This window comes from Nicotiana tabacum, chromosome 6, assembly GCF_000715075.1.
Source record: "Nicotiana tabacum cultivar K326 chromosome 6, ASM71507v2, whole genome shotgun sequence".
Taxonomy (NCBI): Eukaryota; Viridiplantae; Streptophyta; class Magnoliopsida; order Solanales; family Solanaceae; genus Nicotiana; species Nicotiana tabacum.
In genome coordinates, this window is record NC_134085.1 from 202,196,593 (window position 1) to 202,207,268 (window position 10,676).

General features: G+C 36.0%; 1 protein-coding gene and 1 long non-coding RNA gene across 2 annotated transcripts; both read right to left on the bottom strand.

The window, feature by feature from the left end:
- Positions 1-5,046: 5,046 nt before the first annotated feature.
- LOC142181539 (uncharacterized) lies at positions 5,047-6,732 on the bottom strand. The gene is made up of 3 exons (XR_012710189.1): positions 6,679-6,732; positions 6,279-6,346; positions 5,047-5,291 (listed from the first exon to the last, which is right to left on the bottom strand). It is a non-coding gene; the product is annotated as an uncharacterized LOC142181539 (long non-coding RNA).
- Positions 6,733-8,619: 1,887 nt separating this feature from the next.
- Positions 8,620-9,659, bottom strand: LOC107786942 (uncharacterized). Its single transcript, XM_016608456.2, has 2 exons — positions 8,730-9,659; positions 8,620-8,640 (listed from the first exon to the last, which is right to left on the bottom strand). Exons 1-2 carry the CDS (start codon positions 9,657-9,659, stop codon positions 8,620-8,622), a joined length of 951 nt encoding a protein of 316 aa, XP_016463942.2.
- Between the last annotated feature and the right edge of the window lie 1,017 nt (positions 9,660-10,676).

The window sequence follows — 10,676 nt, forward strand, 5'->3', positions numbered from 1 at the left end:
TTTTTGTGTGTTTCGGTTATTCTCATAACTTTAATGAAATTACATCACATTTTGTTATTAATTCAAGTTTTTTCATGATTTTTTTATTCTTTTTAGTCATTCAACATAAGTAAAGTGTGTCATCTAAATTGAAACAGGGGAGTACTATTTTATCTCATGTGACTTATCCAAACTATTTAGGGGTGAAATTCAAAAATAGCCAGATTACAAATGGTAATTGAAAAATAGTATAGTTTCAAAAGTAATCGAAATTTAGTCATTTTTCATATAAAGATAAATGTGAACGAAAATACTGTTCAAAATACTAGTCAATTTTGCAAACGCTGTCTATTTTTTAATTATCCGTCTGAAAACTGGCTAGCACGTGCTATTTTCACATTATTTAGGGGTCGTTTAGTGGAGAAATAAGTTATCTCAGGATTAATTATACCGATATAATTATTTCGGGATTATTATCGCACCCTCCTATAGGGATAAAAATAATACTATAATTTCGGGATTAGTAATATTGCAATTTTATCGCAATCAAATGTGAGATAAATTCATCTTGTATTTAATTCCGAAATTAATTATCTCTTATCCCGTACCAAAAGAACCCTTAAAAATGTAGTTATCTCAGTATTGTTTACTTAACTTTCCCAAGAAAGTCATAGGCTAAGGCAACATACAGACATAGCAACCTTATTTCATAGTTGTCTACTGTGGTTTCTTCCCTTTAATTAATTTTGTCTTGATATATAAAGGGGCTTCATATTGATCTCAAGATTACTTTTCTGTCATTTATGTTTATCTTTTCGAAGGCGAGCCTTGAGCAACAAAGAAGTTTTTTCTGGGTGATCTATAGGTTACGGGTTCGAGTTTTGAAAGCAGCCGTAGATATTTGCATTAAGTTAGACTATCTATATCATTAGCCTTTGGGGTGCGGTCCTTCTTTGGACCCTGTGTGAACACGAGATGTTTTATGCACATTAATTAAACTATCTATATTATTATAAGGTGCGACTCTTCTTTGAACCCTATGTGAACGCGAAATATTTTATCCAATATTTTTTTTATGTTTATCTTTTTCCTAAGATGTTATATTTTGATTAGGTTGAAACTTTTGAGGAGTGGTTTACTGTTGAAAAGAGACCTTTGACAGGCTGACAGCAAGCCATATTAAGCAAGTAGGATAGTCAAATAAATAAGAGTAGTATAACTCAGCAAGTGAATTAAAGTATACCAATATCATGAGTTAAAAGCAGGTTGTTTTAGGCCAGCCGAATTGGTAGATAAGTAAACTTAAGAATCATTCATTAATCATTATGCTCTGCACGACTAGATACTTAATACTCTTTTTTCAAATCTCTACTACAATTAGTGGTGGTTCATAAAATGAGATCTTTATAGCTTGTTTGGCCAAAAAATCAGTTTATTTTGATAGGTATTTTTAAATAATTAAAGTACTTTTTGTGAGAAGCAATTTGTGTTTCGCTAATTAATTTGAAAATCACTTCTAAGCAGCAATTGGTGTTTGACCAAGCTTTTAAAAAGTACTTCTAAATATATTTTTTTCAAAATTACTTCTCAAAAAAGTGCTTTCGGAAAGAAACTACTTTTTTCTGCTTATCCCAAAATGCTTATACTTCTCCTCAAAAACACTTTTTTTTCTTCTAAAAGCTGAACAAACTTTTCAACTTAAAATTTTTTTTTTTTTTCATTTTTCAAAGGTTGAATAAGCTTGGCCAAAAAGGCTGTTAGTCTAAACCAGCTAGAATTCAAGCTTAATGTTTGTAACCGCTTCTAGTTTACTTTGCTTTGGGAGGTGGAATAGTAGATGGCAATAGGCAGTCCTACTGACTATCATGAGTTGATGACTGTAACCTTTTTTTCAGCAAGCTAATATCATCACTTGGAATCATATATACTGCTGAATGCTTGTCATGTTAGCTTAAAATCTTAAACCAATTTTTATGTAAAAATATAATGAGATTTATCACTTTTTATGATGACCTAATTTCCAAAAATTTCACTCACCCCATTTCGGACGAAAATCTTTTCTCTTCAAATAGCGAGGTTAGTGTTTCTGAAATACTATATTTTGTTAAAGTAAAATACGTTCGTCTTCGCGCCAATAAGAGGATTCGAATTACGCGATGAACTAAAAATTAAATAAAGGAAATAGACTATCTCAAAGTTCACAGTGGGTTGGTTTTGATGTTTTAGTTCTTCGTACTAGGGTTGTGCACAATATGGTAAATAAATACCGAATTACCGTATCGAAACGGAAACTTTTGATATATGGTATTCGGTATTTTAGTATTTGGTTTAAGTTTTTAAAATAATTTGGTATTAAGTATGGTATCTGATATTTAAAAAAATAATACCGAAACACCGATATTGTACCGAAATATATACTAAATTACACATTATAGATATTATTGACTGACATACTATACACAATACTTTTTTTTGGCATTCACGTTGAGGTTGGTAGTAAAGCTCATGTACTTATTTAGGAAAATGGAGGAACAAGGTAGGATGCAGATTCTAACTCTTACTCTCTAGGTTGTCAAGTTGTTTAAAGTAATGTTTCAACGGTTTTAGGGTCTTTCTTACTCCATTACTCTTGTATTGTTGTTGCATATATTGGATCAGTCCTTGTTGTATTATCTAATTTCAATAATTAACTCTAAGTAAGTAACGTGATATTTTCAATGATCAAATGTATTCTTTTATGTACCTTTTTTCTCTTAGTTGATACTTGATGTTTGGACAAAGATTTTGTCAAAGGTCAGATGAGCTTAGAACGTTTTCATTAATTACATTAATTAAGAATATTATACTCTATGGCTCTATACACTAGTTAATATTCAATTCGAATAAATTGAATTACCAAAACGTACTGAAAGTAATTAGGTATGGTATTGGTAAAGCATTTTAAGAAATCGAATACCGAAAATACCGAACCGAAATGACTAAATACCATACCATACCGACCTTTTTTGAGAAAAAAGAGTGCATTTTACAACATACGTAAGGGCATCTCCAATAGCAACTACATTTGCTATAATGCAAGTGATTTTTGGAGTAATTGGTCTCCAATGCTGCTGTATTTTTTGCTGCAAAATGGGGATGAATAGTGTCACTCCAAAACTCCATATTACTTTATTATTATTATTATTTAACTCTTTTAATTTATCTCTTTATATATACCTTTTTTTTGGTAACTAAACATTTTTATTTACCAAGTAATATTTACAAAACATTTCCATTCTTAGTTTGATCTTGGACACAAATCCCAGGTTCAAACTGTACCTCTCAATAATATGTCTTCTAACTACTATCCTAATTATATATACATACAAACATTAGGGTAGTAATTAAGAACTAATAATCTCTTCTTCAACCTTTGCATCATGCTGCCTCGATCATGAATTTTTTGGACTAGTTGTCGAACAATTGCTTTAATGCTCCTCTGTTTCTCTTGAATTATCCTTGAGTTCCTCTCTTGCCATATGCAATAGACTGTACCAGCTAGGGTCATTCTGTACACTTGTGTTGTAGAGCTCCTTCCTTTGTAATGACTTGCAGCCCATTCTAACTCTTGCCCTCATTCCATCACCTACCTCTGGAGTCCTTGCCACTGCAGTAGTGTTCTCCATATTCTTGCTGAGTAAGAACATTTAAAAAACAAATGCTCAATGATTTCTTCTGCTTTGTTACATAGTATGCACATTGTATTCTCAACACAGTCCCATTTGTTTAGTCTATCTCGTGTTAGCAATCTTCTGTGAGCAGCCATTAGTAGCGTAAACTTCCACTTAGGCAGTCCTGCATTGTTGCATGTAATTCTCCTCTATGAAACTTTAGTAAATTCTCCTCTAAGCTTCAAATACGTTGCCTTGGTTGAAAACTTGTCCATATGCATAAATTCTTCTTCTGTCAGCCCAACTTCCTCAACTTTCTTCTTTGCCTTCAATATCTTTTGAACCACCCATGATGCTTGCTTTGGGGTTCCACCTGCAGTCATGTATCTTTTGTAGCAGAGGTGCACCCATTGTATCCATATTTTATCTTCCTTTATGCTAAGGTTCCAAAGTAGCTTACATATAGATGTTTTATTCCAGATTCCTATGTCCAGTATATTCAAACCTCGAGCTACTTTTGGCCAGCATAATCTGTCCCAAGCCAACAATGCTTTCTTTGTGACTTCTACCCCTCCAGTCCATAGGAATCTCCTGCATATACTCTCTATTACTTGGATCAATTTCTTTGGCAACATAAATACTTGTGACCAAAATACTTGTATAGAAAATAATACACTCTTGATTAGTTGAATTCTGCCTGCATAAGATAAGAATCTGACAGTCCATGATTGAATTCTTCCCAACATCTTTTCTATCAATAGTTGACATTGTACCACTGATAATCTTTTAGTACTTAGAGGAACCCCCAGGTACCTCACAGGTATTGATCCTTTACAAAAGCCTAGGATTTGTAAGATCTCCTGTTATCTATCCTCACTAACTCCACCAAAGAAGACTGAGCTCTTGCTAGTGTTTGCAACTAGGCTAGAAGTTTTAGAGAATTCTTGAAAGCATTGATAGAGTAGTTGTACAGATATAGTGCCACCTCTGCAGAAAAGCAACAGATCATCCGCAAAATTGAGTTGTACTATGTTCATCTTAGCATACTTAGGATGGTAATTGAAACTTGGATTCATCTTCAATGTCTTTAGTGTTCTTGTCAAGTACTTCATAGCCAATACAAATAGATATGGAGACAATGGGTCTCCCTGCCTCTGTCCCTTCCTTGCATGAAATGGTAGTATATACTGCTCATTGATAATGATAGAGTAAGATACACTTCTCACACACTTCATAATCCAGTTGACAAATCTCCCAGGCATTTGTAAATTTTCTAGAACTTGTTCTATATTGTCACGACCCAAATCCCAGTCGTGATGGCGCCCAGCACACTACTAGGCAAGCCCGACCATTATTCAACACTTAACCCAATTTATCAAAAATAGCGGAAAGAAATATCAATTAAGCAAGATTAAAGTACTGAAGAATTTAACAAAATACACAATATAATCTCACTAGGACCTAGTGTCACGAATCTGAGCCTCTAGAATACAGAATATCATCCTAATACATGGTATATCCAAAGTCTGATAATGCAGAAATAAAGAGATATGATAGGAGGGAGAAGATCAATGGCTGCGAACGCCGTGCAACTACCTTGATACTCCCAGAAGCTGGATCTGCTGATCAACTGGATCTACTGAGCCTGAGACTGCCCTGGATCTGCACACAAGGTGCAGGGAGTAAAGTGAGTACTCCGACCCAGTGAGTAATAAAAGTAACTACAGTCCGAAGATAAGAAAATCCAGTAAATACACAAAGTAAGCTAAAATCCAAACATACAGCAACATATGGAACTGAGCAGCTAAACAACAGTATAAATACAAATACATGAATGCAATGCAATGCATATGATGGTACATTCCAGTACCCACTGCGGCGTGCAGCCCGAGCCATCCATATTTATTTATCGTCGACGACGCTCACTAGGGTGTGTACAGACTCCGGAGGGGCTCCTACAGCCCAAGCGCAATATCTTGGTCAGTCATTGTTACCTGACCGGTCAGCCATTGTTACCTGACCAATTTATATCATACAGTGCCATTATTACCACTGTTCAAGTATATCATCCAGTGTCATTGTTACCACTATTTCAAGTATATCACACAGTGTCATTGTTACCACTGTTTCAAGTATATCACACAGTGTCATTGTTACCACTGTTTCAAGTATATCACACAGTGTCATTGTTACCACTGTTTCAAGTCACTTTATAATCAGTCCAGAAAATAATATAATAAGCCCCTTGGGCATTTACAAAACAGAAGTTCCCAGCCCGGAATACATTTAAAAATATCATTTAAGTTTTCAACACTTAGAATTATGGCTGAGTTTGCAAAACAACATTTAAAACCTTGGACTGAAATTAAATGATATGCAAATCATGCTAAGCAGTAATATCAATCCTCGAAGGATTTTACAAATCGGCACAAGGCCCCAAACATGGCATCAAGCCCAGTAATATCAATGAAGTATGTGTATCAATCACCAGTATAGTATAAACATCACACGGGATGGACCAAGTCACAATCCCTAATAGTATCCGACCCCGCACTCGCCATGGAGTGCGTGTCACACCTCAATATAGCGCTACAATGTGAAAATCCGGGTTTTCAAACCCTCAAAACAGCATTTACATCTATTACTCACCTTAAGATGGCCAAAAGTCTACTCTACGATGCCCTTTCCTTTCGAATCGACCTCCTCGCACGTCGAATCTTGCCAAAACCACAAGGAATATATTACAATAGGCTAAAGGAATATAACCCAATCGAAAAGACTCGAAAAATATCGAAAATCACGAAATTTGCAAAACCCGAGCCCTGGGCCCACTTCTCGAAAAATTACGAAAGTCACATCACCGGATTCCTCGTCTCGTCACGAGTCCGTACATATAAAATTTACCAAAATCGGAGTTCATTTGACCCCTCAAATCACCAAATCTTATTTTCAAATCTCTAGGCCTAAATCCTCAATTTTTCTACAATTTCCATGCTCAAATCCATACATAATTGATGTACTTAACTCAAAATAGGTGGGGATAACTTACATTCACATTGATGATAAAAATCCCCTCTTGAAACTCCCCAAAAATCGTCCATACTTTGAAGAAATGAAGAAAAGTGAGCTAAATCCGTGTATAAAAGAATCTGTCTGTGCTTCGTCGCGTTGTACCTTGCACTTGTGCTATACAAGTTGTACATCCTATTAAAATTATTCCTTGTCGGACACCTTCTGTTTAAACACTCATAACGTCTTGTATAAATATCTAAATGACAAACGGTTTGAAGATTTAGAAACTAGACTCAAAGATCTTTAATTTGATAGGTTGTACACCATATAACTCTTTATATATCCCGAGATATGAGCTTCTAAAGTGCATCGTAAATTCTGCCGAAATTGCTCTAGCAGCCCTTTCGATCCATCGTAACTTTCTGAGATGATATCCAAATCGCGAATGGTTTAACTTTACGAAAACTAGAATGTATGAGCTACAACTTTCGTGTTTTGCACTTTTTCTGATTTCTTATAGATTACAAGATATGAGCTTCCAAACTGGACTACTCGCACCTAAAATTTTCTGGGCACAGCAGAATTTTCTGCAATTTTCTGCAATTTTTCCTAATTCCGAAATCACTCTAAGACACCTCCGAAACACTCCCGAGCCCTCGGGGCTCCAAACCAAATATGAACACTGACTCTAAAACATCACACGAACTTGCTCGAGCGATCAAATCGCCAAAATAACATCAAAATCAATGATTTGATCCTTAAATCCAAGAATTCTTTCAAATTTCATAAACTATCAAATTTTTCAATTTAAGGACGAAACCCGTCAAACAACGTCCGTTTGTAACCAAACTTTACATGAAGCGCTTAACCAACATATATGACCTGTACCGGGCGTCGGAACCAAAATACGAGCCCGATACCATTACTTTCTGATCAAATTTCATTTTCATTTTCCTTAAACATTTTCAGAAAACAATTTCACGAAAAAATTCATTTCTCGGGCCTGGGACCTCGGAATTTGATTCCGGAAACACGTTCAACTCCCATATTTTTCTATGGACCTTTCGAGACCGAAAAATTACGGGTCCGGGTCCGTTTACCAAAAATGTTGACCAAAGTCAACTTTAACAATATTAAATATCAAAATTTTTCAATTTTTTCCCATAATTCATATATTTCAACACAAAGATATTCCGGACACACTCCTAAGTCCCAAATAACCTAACGATGCTATCCAAACCATAAAATTCGCATTTCGAATCCGATATCAAAATTTCCACTTCCGGCCAAATTTTCTCAAATACCTTCAAGTTTCCATCTTTAGCCGAACGGCTCCAAAATGACCTACGGACCTCCGAATTCACTTCCGATTGCGCTCCCAAATCCAAAATCACCATACGGAGCTACTCCCAGTCTCGGAATCCCAAACGGACATCAATAACACTGAAATGCATTTTAAACCAAACTGATGCAATTTCTTCAAATGCTATCTTCCACAATAGGCGCCAAAACGCTCCCGGGTTATCCAAAACCCGATACGGGCATACGCCCAAGTCCAAAATCATTATACAAACCTGTTAGAACCTTCAGATCCCAATTCCGAGGTCGTTTACTCAAAATTCCAATCCTAGTTCATTTCTTCAATTTTAAGCTTTCAAAATGAGAATTTCCATTTAGATTTGACTCCAAACTTCCTAAATTTTAATTCTGACCATACACACAAGTCAATATACCCGAGATGAAGCCGTTCATGGCCTCAAACTGCTGAATGACGCACTGGAGCTCAAAACGACCGGTCGGGTCGTTACATATATAATCCCAGTCAATAGAGTCATAAGCCTTCTTCATATCAATCTTCATCATGCATCTTGGTGACACACCCTTCCTGCGATACCCTTTGACTAATTCATGACTGAGTATGATATTATCATTTATTCGCCTCCTTGGCACAAAGGCAGACTGGTTTCTATCTACTATATCATCTATTATCCCCTGCAGTCTGTTTGTGATCACCTTTGAGATTATTTTATATAGTATAGTACAACATGATATTGGTCTGTACTCACTAATACTAGTAGGATCATTCACCTTTGGTACAAGAGTCGCTGTTGTACAATTAATAGGTTGATAGAGCTCAGAGTTTATGAAGAAATCCATTACTGCCTCTGTCACTTCCTCACCAATCATAGGCCAAGCCTTCTTATAGAATAAAGCATTGAACTCACCATAGCCAGGGGCTCTGTTGTCTCCAATTCCCAGCAGTGCATTATATACTTCCTCTTTAGATACATCTTTCATCAATTGAAGTTGTTGTTGTCTGTTCACCAGGGTTCCATCTCTCATCACTACCGGATTTATAGTTGGCACAATTCCATCTGATGATCCCAGTAGTTGTTTATAAAACCCAAGTACTTCCTCTTCAGTCTCTTGTTTGGATTGTACTACAACTTCATTAGCCTTTGTTAGGCTCTTTATTTTATTCTGGCAGCATCTATTCTTCATGCTTGCATGAAAATAAGTTGTGTTACCATCCCCTAATTTCAGCCAATTCACTTTGGATTTCTGTTTCATAATACTTTCTTCTACCTCCAGCCATTTCTCTAGTTGAGCCTTCATATCTTTTTCTACCATAATCATATATTCCTTTTGCCCAGGGTCCTTCATTTGCTCTTGCAGTTCTGTAAGTTGATGTCTGCATCTATTTATCTTCTTATTTACTTCATTATACTCAGCTTTATTAAGTTCCTTCATTGCATGTTTCACCCTCTTTAACTTGCACCATACATCTTTCATTTTGTTTTCCCCATTTCCCTTTTGCCATGGTTCCTTTACTCTTGTAAGAAATTCCTTATGTTCAACTAAATGGTTAAGAAACTTGAAAGGCCTTGATTCCCTTTCTTCATTATCTTCAAACTTGATACTCAAAGGAGAGTGGTCTAAACATCCTGGATCCATTACTCTTACTTCTAGTTGTGGCATTTGTAGCATCCATACATCATTTATTATAGCTCTATCCATTCTGCTCTAAGTATGTTCATTGGTCCATGTGAATCTCCTTCCAATAGTTCTCATTTCTGTTAGGCCATTTTGCTTCATAAAGTCATTGAGATCCCTCACTTCAGCCTCTTGTACAGGTTTGCCAACTGGTCTATCCTCTTGTCCTCTAATTGTATTATAGTCCCCCATTATCAACCATGCTCCTTGTTGTATATTGCTCCACCCATTCAATTCATTCCAAAGCCTTCTTCTATCTTCAGTTGTATGTAATCCATACACTGCAGTAAAAGTAAATCTCAGATTCATACCTTTTAGGTAAACTTCAGTATGAATGTATTGGTCAGATTTCCCCAGCTCTCTGCATTCCACTTCATTAGAATCCCACAGTACCCAAATTCTTCCTCTATCGCTGTACTCATAGTTGGCTAACCATTTCCAGCTTGGAGTGATTCTCCTTATTACTTTTGTATCATTCTGCTTCTTTATTTTGTGCTCTAGTATTGCAATTATACTTATTCTATTACTTTTAGTAAACATCTTGATCTCTTTTTGTCTAGGGACCTTGTTCAATCCCATTATGTTCCATGTAGCTAGAATCATACTAGGATGAATAGGTTTTGATCCCCTGCTCCTACTTCTTCATTGCTCCTCTGTTTGCTTGTGCCTTCATCTATTGCTCTGTTGTATGCTAGCTGCAAACCAGTCTCTGCCAAAACATTGAAACCATTTATCATGCTGATAGTTTCATTCTTTGGCTTCTCCCTGCTTTTAGCTACTGATTTCCCAGTAACTTTCTTCCATGCTTGTTCCTCTTCTTTGCTTGGTCCTGCATTGTTTCCTTGTGTCTCATTGTAACTAGCTATTTTCTTGTCTTTGTTTGCCTCTACCTTCTGCTGATTTCCTTTTTCATTTTGAATCACCTTGGGCTGCCACTCTTGTTTCTGCTTCTGCTTCCTTGTACTGTCCTTAGTGATTTTTTGCTCTCCTGCATTACATTGATGTCCCACTTGCATACAAGTAGTATAAAATGCAGGAACC

Excerpts from the sequence above, each read along its gene's own strand:
- LOC107786942 (XM_016608456.2), bottom strand. The coding sequence starts at position 9,659 with ATGGATAGAGCTATAATAAATGATGTATGGATGCTACAAATGCCACAA. Across the intron at positions 8,641-8,729 it reads CAGCGACTCTTGTACCAAAG|ACTGCAGGGGATAATAGATG; the intron begins GTGAATGATCCT and ends GATCACAAACAG.